This window comes from Coturnix japonica, chromosome 1 (genome assembly GCF_001577835.2).
Source record: "Coturnix japonica isolate 7356 chromosome 1, Coturnix japonica 2.1, whole genome shotgun sequence".
Classification (NCBI taxonomy): domain Eukaryota; kingdom Metazoa; phylum Chordata; class Aves; order Galliformes; family Phasianidae; genus Coturnix; species Coturnix japonica.
In genome coordinates this window covers 93,588,512-93,608,774 of record NC_029516.1, presented here as the reverse complement: position 1 = coordinate 93,608,774, position 20,263 = coordinate 93,588,512, and the positions used below count along the sequence as shown (strand labels likewise).

Below are 20,263 nucleotides of genomic sequence, written 5' to 3'. Positions count from 1 at the left end.
GTGTGCAGCCCCAGCAGAACACGGCAGTGTTTGGTGCTGATAAGATATGAGTCTGCAGTTCTGAGTGCTTGTTCACAGGCATTCCTACCACGTGAGAGCAAGTTCTTGCTGAAGAAAATGTGAATGCCTTGCACCCTGTGATGATGTTGCAAATCAGAAATAGTTGCAGTTACCTCATGCTAGTTCCCTCTAAGGCAGAACAAATCCTAAGGTTCCAGCTGGATGCTCATGAATCACTATCTTGGGAAAAAAAATGATACCACCTGTCACATTTCATCTAAGCTCTCAGAAAATGGGGAGAATGTGCTGAATGAGGCAGTTAGTGACGGCGTCGTACAGGGATTATTACTACATGGCACTGTGAGTTATGATATACTTAACGCACATTCCTTTCTAGCAGGGAAACAGCAGAAACTGCACAGTGTGAGGAGAAGAAATCTGGATGTCATTGTCTAAGTAAGAAAAACACGTAGAAAAACAGGTGAAGTAGAAATGAACACAAAGCAAATAGTTGCTATCAACTTCAAAAGTATGTGCAGAAGTTGCCTGTAGACATGCAGGAGTTAAACAGGGAGAAATGAACAAATGGTCCATGGATGTTGTTAAAAACACTTCTGGAACAAAGTAATAAATGGAAGATCAGAAATCAGGATGGCAGAAGCAGTGCAACTCCAGGTAAGAACACAGGCTTTGGGACCAGGGTTTGTAGTATAGGAGACTGCTTATGCAAGATTACCCAGCTCTAGGGCTGTGTGCTAAATACTGCAAAGAGAGAGATGGAATATAGTACACATAGTGTCCCTCCTCTGGTAAGACATTTAACATGTGTCATCAGGTAGATAAGTCATCCAACTGAGATCTGTATGATCAAGCCTTTAAAAATCTATTGGACATTTACACAGCTGAGTTACATGCCAAGAAATATGATTCTATTAAATACAATCCTGTGAAATATCAGGGGGTTTTGTTCTCCATTATTTTCATTTGCGTTATTCTAGCACTGCTTGGTGGGACAAATGCTCATCAATAACCAATAACAACCCATTTTACTGTATTTGAGTAACTTCATTTTTCCCCCCACTGCAGATCTTTAAATAAGGCTTCTAAACCTGTCCAAGTTCAGCTAAAATAGAAAACAATATATAAATAAAATACCGTTTGAGACTGCAGCCATTTTGTCTTTCCGCTTTCCCTGATAGAGATCATGTGTCATAACTGTGTTTATTGGTATTAGTGGCTGTCTTTCTACCGATAAGAAATGTGTAAGTGCCTTTATGTTGCTGGCAGTTGTATTGGTAAGGGCACGATGAGTAAGCTTCACATGATTCTATTAATACAAAGTTGCCTGTCACTGATAGCAGTGCTTGCTGTTGCATAAAGCAAGAGATACTGTCAGATAACCACTTCCACACTGCTGGGAGCTCCTCCAATGAATGCTGCTCCATAAGCTTTGTTCTAAAAGTTCTCCCTTGTGCAGTGCCACAGAAGGCTTTTTTCTGTCCGGACGTGAGCAGCTTTGCTTGTTTTTTCGTTATTTGCCAATTGCAGTGGAAATGATGCAGCACAAAAAAACTGCTGACCCAAGAGTCTGTTGTATTTTCTAGGTACTTTCTGGTTTTGAAATAAAACTTGAGGTTATCGCAAGTGCTGCAGTTGTTCAAATTCAGCTTCTGCCAAGTCTTCACACCGCTGGTGCTTCTAAGAACAGAGAAACCTACCTTAGAAGCTTCTTCACAACTTGTATCTTGCTATTTTCAGTATTAAATTTAGAACAGTGTCTAAATGAAATGTCTCATCAATGTGCTCCTTCTGGAGAGCTAGAAGATGTCAAATATGAACTGGAGAAAAAGGAGAGGAAGGAAGCTTCACACATCATCCAGCTGAAGTATTTTAAACACACTGTTCTTCTGGAATGGTTTTGGCAGAGTCATGAATAACAACATCATCAGTTTCCAGGAAATCCTCTTTCCAATAGTTCTCAAGGCTTTTTGTGCTGCTCAAACAGCTACTCCCCTGAGCAAATCACAAGGATTTTACTTCAATCCATGCATATCGTTTTAAGTGTATAACCAACAGGTCATTAAAATAGGCCATTAGCCATGTGAAAATTAACTTGGATTAAACAGATGCTTTCAGGGTTTCAAACAGCAATGCAGGACACGTGGCCAAATACGCTAAATAACTGCTAGAGTCAAGATGTATTTGATTTACTGGTTTGATAACACCAAAGCTTAGTCTGAGATAGTCCAGCTCCTCTGGGTTTGAAGGGGTTCAAGCAAGGAGGTTCTGTCTGAGTCCATTTTAAAAGTAGAATGTGTTACTGAGGGTCATAGTTAGCGGGCATGGTGGGGGTGGGTTGATGGTTGGACCAGATGATCCTAGTGGTCTTTTCTAACCTTAATGATTCAATGATTCTAATCTGAGCAAGTATTACAGGGTGCATATATTAAAAAACTACAATTAGGGAAAAGCTGCCCATCAAGAAAGTAACAGCCTGTTAATGAATTGAGGCAGCTACTATGTTGCTACCAATAAATTCCACTATTTCTAGCAGTTTTGGTATGGGCATGAAATTAGCTTTAACAGAGAAGAAGAAACTCTTGTACAAAAGCAGGGCTACACTGAGATGATAGACATTACTACCCTCATTTCTGCACATGAGGTTCCACAAGGAAACAGTCCTGGAGGGTGTTGCTAGGAAGCCCCAGGAAACCTATGTAAACTGTCACAAAGTTTACAGTGAATATCTTATTTCCTGATCTCTATTACTCTAATGAGATAGAATAAAAAGTCTATTTTCATACTGAGGTGTCATCAAAACCCTCTTTGGGTCAAAGAGTGCAGGAGAGTAAAGTTCATAGGGTATACTTCCTGTATTTCTTAGCTCCAATCACCCAGTAATTTCTTTCTTCAGCACGTTAAGAAAGCAGTGACCAATACCACCCATCTGCTGCCCATCTCCAGAATTTCCATTTGTTCCACATCTGGTCTGCAGGTCTTGAAGCCTTTTTGGCTGCTTTTCTTTGTTACCGAATGATGCCTGTAGAGCCCCGGTAACCAATGCTTTCTCTTTCTGTTCTCTGAAGGCCTCTCTTCTTCCTGCAAGGAGCAGAGCAGCTCCTTCGGCTCCACTTTCCCCTATAAAACCTGGAGGTGGTTCAATAAGGAAGGAGTCACACAAAATGGCTGCAATGTACATGGCACACAATAGGGCTTTATGTCAGACCTCTAAATTCAAGAGAGCAATAACTACAGCTGCAGAGACATACCAGAAGGATTTCAAGCTCTCTTTCATGTTTGTTTAGCTCTTACCCATGCCATACCTGCTTCTGTGGTGCTGTCAGAGCAGCTTATTTATATGTCTGGTTTCTGAGTGGGGGTTTTCAAATGAAGACAAAAAAATTAAGTGCTAAGGCTATTCAGAATCTGAGTTTTAGGTAATTTTTACATCCACATAGCATGACTCAGAGTACCAAGAGATTCATTCTCAGCAGTATTCCCAGAAGTGTTAAGTGCTGAGAGCCAAGTTTTCAGTGAATGAATGGCTCTTTCATACATACACAAGATGCAGTAAGTAAGAACCCTGTTGAGACCCATCTGATGGGGGACCGGACCCCAAGGTCCCCCATACAGTCTGTGGAAAAGTAAAAGACCACTGTAGGAGACACTTACCATTGGATAGATGCTATTGACTGTGTTCTCAGAATAGCAGCAGCCCCACTTAACAAACCATCTGATTTGCTCACGTCTTTTTTGAACCACAGCACTTTCTGTGTTGTCCAAGGCCCTCTCAGATGTCAGAAGAAATCTTCACATGACCTGAATTTTCCTAGATGAAGTCCGGCTTGCTGCATTGTAACATTTTTCATTTATTTAAAGAGATCTAACATTCAAAAAGTCCTGAGGTCCGGTTCCTGACAATGAAGCTGTGGGAAACTACTGTATGATGATTACTCAAACATTAATCAGTTTTCAGTAGTTGGCTTAAATTACATTGCGAGTAATCTAAGCCCATTGAGGACTAGTCCTCTTCTTCTAACCTCATCCTCTGGTTGGTATTGACTCTTGCAACCAAAATGGCATTTATAATCGCATGGCTAATTAAATGGGATCGGTAGTTCTCAATTATTGTTTTTAAATGAGCCCTCAGTAATGCTGCAGTAAGGCTGAGACCATCTGAATATGATGTGTTTCATAAATCCTCTGCTCATTTCAGACAGAGATTAAGTAATCCTTACTCTTGAAATAGGAAAGTGTGTCATCAGACAAAAAGCTCCGATGCTTAAGATCATACTGAAATAGTCATTCTGTTTGTTCAGCTGTACATATCATGGTAAGTCTGAGCTCACTGCCTATCTGTATTATAAAGGCACTTTACTTTAAATCGCTTATCTTTTCTAAGCATATGCTTAAGTACTCCTGGATAGAGAGAAAAGAAGAAAGAAGAAAGGGAGAGGGGAATGAAGGGAAAGGGGAGGGAAGGGTAGAAGGAAAAGATTTGCTTTTGAGTAATAGTGATCAGTGATGCTAAAACAAATCAGATATGTAGCAATGGGTTCTAACCAGGTTTAAAGACAGAATCTCCCTCCTTCCTAGACCCATCTGTATTTGAATGTGACATCTTCCTCCTTCACAATTCACAGTGACCAAAAGAAGGATATCAATAGCATGGGTAGCAAACCAGAAGACAAAATCACAAACAACAATATCTGTAGTCATGTGTACCAGTCTGAAATATGCATCTGAGGAGAGCAATCCATGTGCTGTACAGTCACAAAGATATCAGTCCTCTTGGGTTAAGGAACAAGTTCATCTAGAAAACAGGTTAGCTTCAGTGCAACATGCATACTGAAGATTTCTTATGCTTATTATAAAGCCAAATGTGAGTATGCATTCACGTGGAGGTCAGAGAACACCCCTTTATCCAGGCACCCCTCCCAACACCTGCATCCGAAGCAGAGGGAACATAGAGCTTCTCAGAGACAAGGGTGCCACAGTCACATTTTTTCTCTATCACACCCCGTCGAGAACAATTTCTAGATGTGTTTTTAGTGCTTTGTAAATATTTGATATCTTTTTTTTTTTTTTTCTATGTTTGCTTGCTTTTCTTTAAACTCATAGGTCCATATACTAACTCCACGGAGTCACACCATAAGCATTGACACAGCTGTAGTTGTGTAGTGAGAATGAGTATGACCACTGCCGGTGGGTGGGACCTACTCATCGCTTCAAGTAAGGTACATGTCTAAGAGACTTGTTAGATATGGACACTGTGCTCCACAGTAAGTGCAGTTTTGAGCCAAGGCCTAAATGTAGTTTGACATGTTGGGCCTTCTGGGCTTCGCTGATTACTTACGTGGCATTCTCACTCGCTTAGATGAGAACTCCTTCACTTCAGAATCCATGTTCAGCAATTTAAACCTACTTTCTCACAGTAAAAGAACAGTGATTATTCTCTTTTGGGTAGTAATAGAACACTCTCTTGGTAAGACTTTGAATTAACACTTTCTTGAGCTGAGATTACAAGATTAGGAGATCATCATAAACATCTGATAACACTGCATGTAAGGTCATATTAGGAGTTACACAGCAACCACAAACTACAAATAAAAATGTTGTCTGCTGCCTTTTGTAAAATACCGCACTGCCTTTCTTTATGCCTCCTTTTAAAATGCCATGTAACCAGAGTTTTATCCCTTTCCAGGCTTAGCCAGGTGAGGAAACACAAACCTCTTTTTCTCAACTAAGGAGGAAACGTGAAACAGTTATAGTAGCAAAGCAAACTTATTAGCACACTTTTTCCGCTCTTTTTCCTTCCAAAAACCTCCTGTGGATCCAATATTTTTCCATCAAATACGGCTGTTCAAATGAACTGTGGGCTGTGCAGGAGCTACCGAACTCATGGCTTGCAAAACAATCCTCAGATTCCAGCACAACCACTTTGTGTCATTGAAACTTGACCTGTGACTGGAACATTGCCCGTGCATGAGGGCTCGCTTCCTAAGTCTGGCACTTGGGATGTTCAGATTACTTATCCTGAATAAAGAAAGAAAAATAACAGGACAATATTGCATAGATATATATATATTTAACAAGTAACTCATGAAAACAATGCTGTATGTGACTTAGTTTACCAACATGAGAAATAATTAGTAGTTATTCTATAGTCTTCTTTAAAGTACATTTGAGTCTTAATTTTTCTGCTATTATATAAATACCTTTTGCCTAACAAGTCTGCAATCAATTAGTACTGGATAGTACTTTGTAAAGCTGTTTAGGCCAGATTTCCAGGCAGGAATCCACACATATCAATGTAAATCCAGCTGAAGTCGACAGAACTACTTTGGACACGTGTATGACATATAAGTACTGGGAACACTCTTCTCTAACATGCCAGGACTCATTCAGCTTGGGAGTTTACGTTAGCTGCTGTCCAATGCTTTGCTGAAACTGTACCCCTGTGTAAGTGTTTATAGTATGTCATAAAAACATTGGATATCGCTCTTCAATAGCTTCATGGAGCTGTGATGAAGTAGTGAGAAATTGGTATCCTCTCCTCAACTGGATAAAGTAAAGAATTAGTGGCTATAACTACTTAAATACATAATCAAAATTCCACTTGGATGAATATAATTATATAGTGAAAACATTTACTCAGATGTCCGTATCCGCTTCTCAAAGACATTGGTATATGTCACGATATCCACTAGAGGGAGCTCACACAGTCACATTACCTTCTGCAGAATTATGAGGCGTTATTTAAAAGGTCATAAATAGATTTAGGCATAATTTTGAACACATTTTAATGAATGGCTGGATGTAAATTAGTTTCGCTGGGAACTTTTATGCAGATTTCTTTCTTTTTTTTCCTTTGGAAGAATAGTCCTTTTTGGAAATCATTTCACAGTTTGTGTATTTCTTTTCAGTAGTAAACCAATCTTATCTGGCACTTACTGTGTTCAGAGTAATGCGTCGAATGACTCAGGCTGCAGCCGTTCAGTATCGCTTTCAAGTCCTACACTCAGGAAGTATGGAACCCAGCAACAGAACAAGGTGCAATGGGCACAAATGTAGCAAGTTCCATCTGAACACAAGGAAAAACTTCTTTACTGTGAGGGTGACAAAGCACTGGAACAGGCTGCCCAGAGAGGCTGTGATGTCTCCTTCTCTGAAGATATTCAAGACCAGTCTGGAGGCTTCTTGTGTTATATGCTGTAGGGAACTGCTTTAGCAGGGGTTGGACTCAACGGTCATCAGAGGTCCCTTCCAACCCCTATGATTCTGTGATTCTCATTCTCATTCTGGCTGCTGTTAGGAGCTCTCAGGGGTTGATGTGCTCCAACCAGCCCCACACAGTGGGGCAGCTGACAGGCACACGCCAGAGGAAGAGCTGGGAGCCAACTGCAGGGACTGGGCTGTGGAGGAGGGCTGTGCACTGGCAGGGAAGTCACAAGGCAGAAGTGGGAGGTTTTCCCTCACGGAACATCACATCGCTCTCTCTTCACACGGGTCACTGGGGGTCTAGTTAATACAACTAACAATAACACTGCACTTTTGAGTTGGTAGTGGGAAAAGCCGACTAGTGGGGATGGGTTTATTTTAGTGCCAAAGAGCTCTACCTTCAGAGTAGTTTTTGCTATATGTAGTTTGTAATCAAAGCTGTAATTTATTTTTAATGCAAATATATTCATTAGCATAGATACGTCTGCACCAGCATATACCGATGCTGGTTATTCTTTTTTTGTATGTGAGAACCCTCTGCAAAACTATAAGCTTTTTTACCATGGGTAGTTCTGCTCACATTAGGCATATAACATAGAAACAGTAAAAAAAAAGACACATAGCTCTTGCAGTGAGTCCAGAGGGGGGCCACAAAGATGATCAGAGGACTGGAGAACCTCTCCTATTAAGAAAGGTTGAGGAAACTGGGCTTGTTTAGCTTGGAGAAGGGAAGGACCTGGGGAGATCTCAGTGTGGCCTTCCAGTACTTGAAGAGAACATATCAACAGGAGGGGGAATGGCTGTTTATGAGGGTGGACAGCGATAGGACAAGGGGGAATGGTTTTAAACTGAGACAGGGGAGGTTTAGGTTAGATATTAAGAGGAAGATTTTCAGTCAGAGGGTGGTGACGCACTGGAACAGGTTGCCCAAGGAGGCTGTGGATGCCCCATCCCTGCAGGCATTCAAGGCCAGGCTGGATGTGGCTCTGGGCAGCCTGGTCTGGTGGTTGGTGACCCTGCACATAGCAGGGGGTTGGAACTGGATGATCATTGTGGTCCTTTGCAACCCAGGCCATTCTGTGATTCTATGAATATTTGCATAATGTAAATATTTGGAAGTAAATATTCCAGTGTAAAATATCCCAGTATAAAACCCCCAAGAAAAGCTTTTTTATTTTGGGCTGAGAATAACCATTTGTACACCCCTCCAATGCCAGCCATAAAAAGCAAGCAAGCCAGCAGTCAGAGCATACAGCTCACTTACCAGTTCCCCTTCTTACAGCTCTCATATCCCTGTGCTCACCCTGAGCACCCAAAGGACAGTCTTGCATCTGTCCACGCATTTATTACATCAGCACACACATCCTTGTTTCATTTCCTTAATTTATCTATTAAAGTTTAATGCACAATTCAGACAAATAACTAAATCCACAGATACTTGTTCTCATATTTTCCTAAATAGTTCAGAGAAGGACAAAGCACCTCAATGCCAGTGGCTGCAAGCTGGCTGAGCACTTTGCCGCCATGCCCCAGCACCCAGTCACAAAGTGTCCTACAACTGGAACTGTTGGAAGACACGTGACAAACACAGTGATCATCAGACCATGTCATGAGATCACCAGTCAACTGGATGTGCACTCTGGACTTTCGCTGTGTTCTCCAGAAGGGGTAAGGATGCATGGGCTATGGATGAGGGAACTGAAGGAACTGAGGTTTAGAAGTGGGGAACTGATGATGGTCACATAGAAATGCTGAATGACTCATGCTAAAGCCCTTGCTTTCTACAGCTTAAACCACTAGACTATGCAGTCTAGAAAGCCTGGGTTGAGGTATTTTGTGAATGATTGCAGTCTTTCATTCATACGGGTGTGACTAACACATGATACGCCTTTTAAAGAACTCTGAAGAATCTATTTCAAGAAGGTTGTGGTTTTTATTTTTATTTATTTATTTATTTATTTTTTAATTTTAAATGTTATTTGAACAGCTTTTTGTGCATCTGAAGCATCATCTCTAAATCAAGGCATCCAAGAGAGGAAACGATGAAGACCGCCCATCCAACTTTACCTTGCTTCCCTCTCTCCTCAGCCTGCACCTGGTCTGCTGTAGGATCCCAGTGCTTTGTCTTTCCTCAGGCAAGCCCAGCAGGATAAGCAACTGGGGGTAGCTTTTTGGTACTTGGTATTCTCCTCCTCATTCAGAAATGACCCCGGGGCTCCCTTATTGCACACCTTTCAGCGCTACTTGAAGACAGTCAGGAGTATCTGTATGGATTTTCCAAGGATATTCATAGAATCATTAGAGTTAGAAGGGATCCTTAAATGCCATATGATCCAACTCCTCTGCAATGAACAGGGACACCTACAGCTAGATAAAATGGCTCAGAGCCCCATCAAGCCTGTACTTGGGTGTCTCCAAGAGTGGGGCATTCACCACATCTCAACTCACTGTGTTCACCACTGCGTTATCGTGGGTCTCCCACATTACTGTTCCTACACTGCAAGATGCATTTATTTTCTTTGTATATATGTGCTTCCACCCCTTCTCTCAAATACAACTGAGGCACACAGATTAGAACACAAAGTGCCCGTTAATACAGCCTGTTTGAAGATACACAGAGTATGACAGACTGGGGCATTTAGCATCAGAGAGCACTTTAAGAGTTGTTAGTCCAGTTTTTGTGGGTATTAATGCTCACTGATTTGGGAAATTGGAGCCACAGTGGGTTCTGCCAACTTTCCTTATAGTCAAGCTGGCCAGAATCAGCTGTCCTCCTGCTATGCCTATGACTGAAGCAAAATTTCTCTCCCTGAGATCCTCTCCTTTAGTCAGTGCCCATTCTGCACTCTTTCAGGGGAAGACTGGCTTAGCTCCCCCCACCAGCAGCTCCCCTGCCCCTTCCAGTGCTGCAATTCTCAGCATCAAGCAAACTCAGAATGTTAGGTGGGGGAAAAATGAGCTCCATGTCATGGTCACAAGCACGTCGGTGGCAACAAAGCTTTTTAGACAAGGGAGATGATGCATTTCCAAAGATGATTAATCCACAAAAGCAACCAGAATAGAGAGAACCTCAGAAAGGGGAACATAAAAAAGAGAGAGAAAAACAAAAAAAAAAAAAACAAAAAAAAAAACTGCTGCAGGTTCTTATCTTCCAGACCTTTCACACGTAAAAGTACCATAGGATCTGGCTGCTTTGAGACCACGTGAGTCATATCCTTGCTAACTGGGATGCTTAAGTTAAGCTTGTTCAGCACTTGTTATGATGGAAGGAAGTTCATAATAATAGGAAATGGATAGCACAGGTCTTGTTTCTTTAAATTCATTTACTTCGCCTCTTTCTTAAGTGGTCTGAAGCAAATCTATTTGTCATTGTAGCGGCATGTTTATTTTTGCTAACCTGAGTAATAGCAAGGAATACACTTTCTCTGTGCAACAGACTGTATCTGCATGGTTTTACATGTTTAGAAACTCCTGCTATCTGAGCCTTTTCCTTAGAAAACTTCACTTGCCTACTCTCCTCTCTTTGAATCACGCTGTGCAGCCCGCTGTAGGCAACCTGTTTTAGCAGGGAGTTGGACTTGATGGCCTCCAGACATCCCTTCCAACCCCTACGATTCTGTGATATTGTGATCCCAGATTCCACAGCATCCAGTGCTCAAATCAAAATGCTGGAGCCTGCACAAGGTGTGTTAGCCATCAGAAAGGCTTTTCAAGCATTCCCACGTTTGACATCCCAAATGCTTTTCATTCACTATGGTATTTTTTCTCTCCAGCGTTCGCAACATGGAGTGCAAACTGGGTCTTCATATAGCAGTGGGTTCAGAAAGAACAGAATTATAGAATCTCTTGGGTTGGAAGGGACCCGTAAGGATCATCGAGTCCAACTCCTGGGCCACCTGAAATTCAAACGCTGTCTGAGTCCTTCTATAAAAACCTGTGTCCAGACATGTCTTGAACTCCAGCAGGCTTATGGCCTTGACCACTGCACAGTGTTTTACTGCTCACACAGTACACCAACAGCAAACAGGCACATGTGATTGCTGGTTACCCTTTACATCTCTGCTGGGGTGGGGTGACAGAACAAGTGCTGTGCGTATACACTGCCCTGGCATCCCAGATAGAGAAGTGGGCTGCACTGCCATGATCTCCTCATGCTCTCCTGTTGCAATGTGAAGCACTGGCAGCAAATCGGGGCCTACCTCCACAATGTGCTATGGGGAACACAGCTCATGCTTCAGTCTCTGCTGCCAGAGTCACTGGGGTGACAAAAGACTTCCATACGAAACATACAGATGAACTTAAAACCTAGGAGGTTAGTGATAACAGTCACACTTAAAGTTATGGCAAAAATCTTAGCTGCATAGTTTCCAATTACTAAGACATCTTAGAAATGACGGCAAATCTAGTTTGTATTGAATTCCAACCCCATGAAGACGTAACAAGCCGAGTTAACGATCCGAGTTAAAAAAAATACAGGGAGCGTTAATAATGTTCAGAACATAAAACATTTTTTCTATATTTGCTTTTAATGAAAAAAATACTGTATGAATAGAAATGGAAGTATAACAAAGAATTTCAATTGAATTAGGAAAATACAGGGATAAATAGAGCAAGTAAAACAAGCATTTTAATTCCAGGTTATTTGTGTATCTCAGAACTCTTGTCTGTACTTATAGTTACTTACGTTTCCAAACAGACCAGAAGATGAGAACAAAATACCCTCATGGTACGTTTACTGACATGTTCTCAGTTACAGCTATGATGGTAGCTTTCATATGTTAACTTTTCATTTCTCATATGGCAAAGAGCACGATAAAAAAAGACTCCCAGGTCATCTACATTTGGGGAAGGAAAACCTGATCTCATCTGTTCCTTGCAATTTCAAAACTTGCATGTTATTTGCTGTCAGCACTCTCACTTCATAACTAGCGACTGGGTTAACTCAATTTTAATGTACAACTTACCTGATTTTATACCACAGCGCAAAGCTGACACGGGATAATAAAGTCTAGTTTTTAGCCATGAGGAGGTCCATTTTAAGATAACTTCCAAGCACTTTAGGCATGAGGAAAATAATTTAAAAAATCTTCACCAAACTAAAATTAACATACGCGTATTCCATATATTAACATTGTCCCTGCTGTATGCCTTAGTATGGTCCAAATTCCCAACACAGAGACTATTTATATCATTTTCTAGTGTGTCCGTATCTTCTTAAATTGGAAGAAATATGTTTAGAAAAGAAACCTGATCTACTAGAACATATAATGGGGATAGATTAACTTCAATTATGTTACTTGAAATAAAATATCCATTATATAATGGATGAAATATCCATTATATTAAGCTACTGGCTGGCAAGCATTAAATTAAATATAGACTTCTACATACTCTGTATCTGTAGTAAAGTATTATAACATATTAAACAGACCTTTATTTTAAAATCTCTTTCCAGCACAGGATCAATCCTGTATTAACTGCCTGACATAAGCTAGTTGCGAGTTATGAGGATCCCTGCCTTTTTTGGTACTGTATTCTGAGCTTTTCCAGTTGTTCTACACACTGCGTCTGGGCCAGCTTCAGTGTTCGGTTCTCCTCTGTCAGTTCTGCATACTCCTTGGCCAGCTGAGCAGCATCCATGCTTTCTTTTTCCACTTGTTCCAGTCTGGCAATCAGCTCCTTTCTGGCAATAATATCAAAAAGAAATCCACAAGGATTAGAAATACGTACTGTCATAGGTTAGGAGAAAGCTGGAGTACTCCTTGTTGGTACAGAGTTACCTGAGCTGCTGTGAAATACACACCTAGGAGATCAAACCTGCAAAAAGCTGACAACCTACAAGCAAATATCTCTACCTTCATTAAGAATTCACCACACAGCCGTATGGGGAGGACCGACATCTTAGAGACTGAATGCCAACATTCTGCCTGTATAAGAAGAGCAGCAATTTATTTCTCTCTGCCATGCCAAATATATTTGAAAGCCATCAAGGATTTTTGATGTTGCTGTTGTCCAGCCTGCATATCCAGTTGGTATATTCTGTGAAGCATGCCTTGTTTTGCTTTCTCTACTACAAAGAAAAAGGATACCAGCTAACACTAGGCACACAGATCTGAAATAACCCAATTGCTTCTTTTCTGTTTTCATGCTCAGACCTTACTTCTGCTGCTGAAGCATGGTCACCAACTGCAAACCTGACCTCTCCTGGCCTTTTTGAGAGCAGACACTCAAGAATTCAAGCTGTTGCTCCATCCCAACTGGAGTCACCTGGTGCTCTGTGTTCCCAGATTTGGCCAGAAGTTGCAATTTCCTGTAGACCATCAGCTGAAATTCTCTCCACAGGAGTTAAGATAGTGGAGGCCTTAAAAAAAAACATACTGAGTGAATATGGGGTATCTAATCGCACTCCACTTAGTTACCCAGCAGATTAGTCTGACCTCTGTTTTATTTCCCTTTCAGTCAAATCATTTTTCATCTCTGCTACAAGAAGTCTCTTTTAAAGGGCTCTTGGCTCTTTTGATCACTCTATCTCGGAGATTAGTGAATCTTTTTTTAACTCTTTGGAGCCCTGTGACATTCTCACTCACGCCAAAACAATGCTTGCAGATCTTCTGTTGGAAGATGTAATGCCATCACAGCAGTCTGCTTTTTCTGTAGTCTTTGAAGGAGTCCCCTTTCTTTTGTACAGGAAATTCTTACATATTAGTGATTCCTCTTCCATAGGTAAGAGTATTCACAAAAAGATTACATTTCAGTATTTGCTGATCGCTTGCATTACTTACACCTGTAAAACCACACCACTTCTAGCAGTAAGATTTTAGGCACCTGGGTTTTCAAGCAATTGTTCTATCTGACCTTCTTTTAAGATTAATTTAATCTTCCTCTCTCTTTACTACAGCTCTGAGAGATAGCATCGTTTACCCAAGGCTTTGCTGATTGTTTACAGACACAGTTACTGCAGTTCAATGAGTTGTAAAAGAGCCATGGCAGACCCATTTCTCAAAAAAATGCTTCCCGTATAAAAAAGAAATAGGGAAGAGTTAGCAAGCTTTACAGCACTTTAAATCATCCCTAAGTTGCAGCATATAGAAGCCCTCCTGTAGCTATGTTTCAGCTTTGTTTTAGACCACTGCTGTAATGCACAGGTGCTGCAGTGGCACAGGCTGCCCATGGAGGTGGTGCAGTCACCGTCCCTGGAGGTGTCCAAGAGCCGTATGGATGTGGCACTGAGGGATGTGAGCTGTGGGCATGGTGGGGGTGGGCTGATGGCTGGACTGGGTGATCTTAAGGGTCTCTGCCAACCTTTAGTAGGATTCTGTTAACATTTGGCATGATGTAGTTGTAAAAATTTTAAAAGCAGCAAAGCCATTAACAGATTATTTTTTCCTTGTTTAGGTTGTGCTCTATCTACTGGTCTTCATATTAGGCTAGATGAACTGATCATGCCACACAGTTTGACATTCCAGTTCCTGTCAATGGCGCTATTGAACACACATAAAAAAAATGCAGGTAAGCTTTAGAGAGTGATAAATGTATTTAAGGGCAGTGAGATTTTGCTAGCTTAATCACTTCAGACCTGTCATCTTCCACTGGAAGATTTTTGTCTCTTAGGACCAAAACAGCTTTAGCAGCACTTTCTTGCAATTATCCTACTGGTGCAGTGCAGGACGGAAGGATTATATGACTCTTTTTTGAGCTGCAGGCTGCTGACTGAGAAGTCTTCTAAACCAATTAATTTGGAATAATTATTTTCTCACTCTTTATTAGGTTCTTACAGGGAGGGGCGGTGAACACAGTAGTAAGTAATCAGCAGAGTAAGAGCAGATAAACCTTTTCCATGGGAAATTTTAGCACTTGTGAAAGAAAGGTACTGCCTACCCTATTTGGACTCGAGCCAGAAAGCGGCACAGACAGACAGTGTACAAACTCAGACAGCTCTATTAATGAATGCCAGTCCTGATTTGATAAGGCTGCTTGCAAGCATGGTTTTCATGCTGCTATCTAATAAAAGTCAAGCGGCATGGATTTATTTATTTATTCATTGCAGAGACTTTGCTTTGCTGTTGAAGAAAGCAAAAATGAGTTAAAATCAAAGTAAACTCATTTCCGTAGTCCAGACTCTAGGACCTCCCTTCCTTGCCCTGAGGTAGTAAAATTGCCTTCTTCTGAGTCAGCAGAACCTACTTATTCCCTTCCCATCAGGATCAACACCTGTTTACAGGGTAGGGTGATGTTTCAGGCAAATACTACCAGCCTGCCACAGAGATCTAAAATTAGAGTACCAGGGAATTGCTAAATGTTATGAATGGTGTGGTTTACGAAGCTTACAAAGGATGAGGACAGTAACTAACATTTGCTTCTGATCTAATCCAGGATTTGAACTTAGCTCTCAGAGGTTAAAGAACACCGTACTAAGCTCTTGCACCATCTAGCCTTTGTTATGGATGCCTAATAAATAGATTTATCATTGTGTAATCTGAGTTTGCTGTTAATGGTTACCCTGTGTTTAAATATTAACAGCACTTATAAGGTTATTTTCTAAAATGGTGTTGATGTACTTGAAGCTCCGAGACAATCTGTAATGTGCACTTTAAGTGTTCTTTTCTGGGGAGGGGCTAGGGTGGGAAGAGAAGACCAGTGCGATTTGCATCATAAACCAATAAACCATAAGCAATAACGGAGAAGCAAAAAATGAAAAGAAAATCAGCATGATCTTAGGGAAATCATTGCTTTAGTCCCGGTCTTAATGACTGCCCATGCAAAGAACAGAATTACTTTATGGTAATATTCACAATGAACAAATACCAAAAGTGATAGACAAAGCAGATATACTTATCTCCAGATAAAACTATTGGCAGATAGACAGATAAACCAGACTCAAGGAAAACAGCTTTCACAGTGCAAAGACACAGGCTTGTCTCTCTGCAGTTGTGAACAATGTATTCAGGATCACGCACGTGGTACAATGCACGTCTTCCCAGCTGACGTGTTCTGGTGGCCATAAGGTCATTTACTTTTCCCACATTTGACACGGCTTTCACGTCAGGAAATCACGAGACCCCCGTATGGTAACTGTTGACTGAGGAGACTAACCTTGCATGTTTAAAGTCCAGTAACTAATTTTTAAACAGTGAGATAGCCTGTTTTAATGTAAATAAAGCTAATTCTCAAATATCAGCAGATAAGAGGTACGTAAGTATTTCTTACTACAACAGGGCAAGTTGTGGTTTCTCTTTATATTTGAAAAGCCTTTTTTTTTTTTTTTTTAAAATTTTCTACTGATTTGGCAACTTAACAAGTATTTTGGATGCATGTAAGTTAATGAAAAATCAAGTCTGGATCAAAAGAAAAACAGAAAGATAAAAGGTTGTTTTTATGCCTTTTTCTGCAGTACCTGGAAGTCTGATGAGGACTTTTCTTAACAGCACACATCAAAAAGTGTACCTGGAGGAACTACCTGAATTTGAGACCTTACAAACACTCCAAGGTCACAATAACACATTAAAGCGCACAGAAGGCTCGCACAAAATTCAGTGGACATCTCCACTACAGTAGTGTAATATGTGTAAAGGAAGGAAAAACAATCATAACCATGGCAAAGAAGAAGTGTGATCCTAAACCAGGTGGTGGTCAAGTGATATTTTCTGGACACTTATATTAGAATTGTCTGGGGGAGGAAAAAGAGAAAACCAGCCAGAGCTAAGAATATAAGATATAGCTAGCAACCATGGCAACTCTAATATTTAACTACATAATCCAGGGTCATTATCTAGTAATAGCTATATAACAAGTGCTCAAAATAACCAGCTATCCCATCCCTTTCACCCAAACTTAGATACCCCAAAACATCTGTTATGGAAATACATGTGTGTTTCTGGAACATAAATTAAATAACATTCTGTGACCTAAATGTGGTGTGTTCTCACTTCCCCACCCTTTTCTTTCTTTTCGATCATGTCTCCCATTCCAGACTGATTTTGTCCCTCCTACTTCATATCGCTGGCATAAGAGGGAAGAGTCTGAGCGAAGACTGCAAACAGAGCTATGATGCATTATATTAGCGAAGCAAATCTACTTAATGTTCTCTTAAATTCTTTCAGTTTCTTGCTTCTTTTTGTCCTTTTACTAACTTCAGTCTACCTTCTCACTTGCTCTGCCCTCCGATTATTCCATTTTTGAACCTGCAACCTCCCTTTCACATTTCCCATTTTCTTATGAAATAGTTGTCATCTTCTCTGTCACTCCTAGTCTAGTAGATTCTCTTTCCATCTGGACTGCACACAAAAGAGAGGGGCAAATAAGCTCTGTTCTAGCTCTGAAGAAAAGCAACCCCAGTCATTTCACAGTACTGCCTTTCAGTACTCCAGCCATGGATAATCCACGCACTACAGGGAGAGACAAGTCAAACTAAGAATTGAAAACTATTGAAAAGTTTCAAAAATAGTAAATAATTGTTGACCATTTTAAAATAATTTTATTAATCTTTCTTTTTCTTAAAGATGCTTCCTTTAGAAATACACCTTTTTGTTTTGTTTCTATACATAAAATGTTACTCTGAACTTTAGAGGCTGGAATAAAACCACCAAACCACCACACCTCCAATAACTCTACAGACTCAGGTTGATTTTTCTTTCTCCTAGCCACCAAATTAAATTAAGAAAAAATGGTATTTTCTGCTTTGCACCTGACGACCAGCATCGATATTCTGCATGCACAGTGTTACCAGTAACATGTGCCAACATTCCCAGGTGGGACTCAACACTTGAGTTCCACGGGTGAACTGACTTGTGAAGAAGAAATTCAGAACAGTAGCAGGGCCTTCAGCCAACAGCACTTCTCATTGTCTTTGGTAAAAATGGAAGCTGAAAGGCACTGCACAAATTATTTGTCGATATTACAAAAGATTCTTTGTCCATTTTATCAAATGGCTATTTAAAAGATATAGGCAGGTGTATTAAGCAAATGTGAATCTACACTTCCATACATTCAAATTCAAATTCAGAAAATTTAGATGCCTGTAACATTTCCTGATCTGCTCACAGTTCAGAAAGCTACAAGTCTCCACATTTTCCATTTGATAACTGTTCTTTAGTCTAAAATCTCTGCATCCCACTGGGCTTCGTTTAGAAAAGACATAGCATCCTTCTCTTCTGAGAAAGGTGTTCTCAATATGCATGTCACCCTGGCCATCATGATCCACTCTTAACATCTTCAGTTCAGCATATGATAACCTATAAATTTCTTTTGACTTTCAAACTGTTACTATTGAGAACAATTTTAGATTCAAATGACTCACTGCTAGACAAAAAATTTCATGTATGTCTTGCTTATCTCTACGCTCATATCCCTTTCTGCATGGTTTTACACAAAAAATAAATGTGTTCAGGTCATGCATGGTTACATGTGTGTAGAAGTGTATTTCCTAGTAACATTTTAATACACCTTCCAACTTCAACCAAACTTTACAGGATAACAATGTCTCAGTTTCTCAAAGGTTTAAAAAACAAACATACTGCTACTGAAAAGAAAGACACCCCAAGGAAGAAAAACAATACCATGATCCCTCCTCCAAAGCACTGAAAGATGGAGATCTATCTGGAAGGAGAGAGGGACTTCATAAATAATTCCCTGGAGAAGAAGTTTTAGTTGGTACTCGCAGCTTTTTAAACCACAAAACCAAATACCTACAGTGCACCTACCAGTAGGAAATAACAATCTTTGATCCTAATGCTTGTTGGTCTATTTAGATTAAAATATTTGAAAGGTAGGGAATGGTGCTGCATGGACATCTTTCATGTCCAGGCACTTCATGACTACACAGCATGTGAACACCTGGGCCACAGATGTGCAATTAGGAGGCTCATAAGAAGGATCATAATAGAATGATATTTGCTGTCATATTCAGCTGTTCTTGTATTACTGTATTTTCTGGAGCATGAAATCTTATGTCCACAAAACAAGTTCAGCAGAAGTAGAAATATGGAAACTTCCTCACACTGTTCCACTGCTCGCATCCACTAGTGAAATGAAAGGAAATGGCAGCTTGAAGCCCTTTAATTCATCCAGAATTACAGCAGCTGAGAAACTGTCTACTGGTCTCAGAGGCTGATTAGGATATTTTTTGAGCTCAAGTAAACAGTTCCATGCATGCATCTGCCATTTTCAAGGAGAAAATATTTCTAGTGTAGCTAGTACCTAAGATTGCAAAAATGCACTCAAACAGCATTTTCTTTTTCATTCTTGCAAATGCAGAACATTTATATTAGTGTAGTTTTCAAGAGTCTCAAGACAACTTCGTAAATGTGCAGTGCTGATTCAGTAATGCATCAATAACAACTCATTTGCATTGGTGGGCTCCAAAATACAATTAGTCTGCGGCTATAATTTGAGTTTATGTCTGAAGTTAAGCACCTAAAACTGCCATTTAATATTTTATACTCAGCTGGCATTTACAGAAAGGATAAAAACATACGGTTCCCCCTGATTCCTTTGGTTATTAAATAGACACGTAAACAGCTTATATTAGATGATCAAATTTGACAAATCATTGTAGATTTGTTTGAACTGTACATCTCTCTATGTGTTTGTTTTTTTTTTTTCAACGTCAGTTACTTTCCACTGACCAAGTTTAATTAATGTTAAATCAAGTGCAGTCACTGAGAGAATGTGGTGTTAAGATTCTTCAAGTTATCATTTCTTCTTTTTTTAACTTCTGTGCCAATATGTTAGCAATTGAGTGCCACGCAGATGCTGCAGTTGAAGAGGATTCTGTACTGGGAAACCTCATCTGTTCCTGGGACATTAGGCAACAACTAAGCAAATTTTGTCTATAGCCATCAACTAACTCTGATAAAGACAAGCATCACTTTCTTACTCTACAAAGTTCGGTTTCACAGTGATGTCTCACTATCTTATAAGACCACAGGAGTTCACCAGTTTCCAGTTTGCTTTTGCAGCTGCAGACTCCCACAGTTGCAAACGTGGCTGAACTATATGGTCAGCTGGTGCCAGGACTGCTGTGACACATCTAGTATGGTTTCTC

General features: G+C 40.3%; 1 protein-coding gene and 1 long non-coding RNA gene across 7 annotated transcripts in view; one reads left to right on the top strand and one right to left on the bottom strand.

Annotated features, from left to right (window-relative positions):
* The first annotated feature begins 8,278 nt into the window (after nt 1-8,278).
* On the top strand, nt 8,279-19,085 carry LOC116654290. The gene is made up of 4 exons (XR_004309427.1): nt 8,279-8,889; nt 9,209-9,319; nt 14,617-14,730; nt 16,613-19,085. It is a non-coding gene; the product is annotated as an uncharacterized LOC116654290 (long non-coding RNA).
* Nucleotides 11,708-20,263, bottom strand: part of MAP3K7CL (MAP3K7 C-terminal like) — a 39,997-nt gene continuing 31,441 nt past the window's right edge. For all 6 annotated transcript variants that reach the window (XM_015881052.2, XM_015881002.2, XM_015881013.2 and 3 more), the window contains one exon: nt 11,708-12,904. In XM_015881052.2, the coding sequence (XP_015736538.1) occupies nt 12,724-12,904 (181 nt within the window). In that variant the 3' untranslated portion in view covers nt 11,708-12,723. The remainder of the gene's footprint in view (nt 12,905-20,263) is intronic.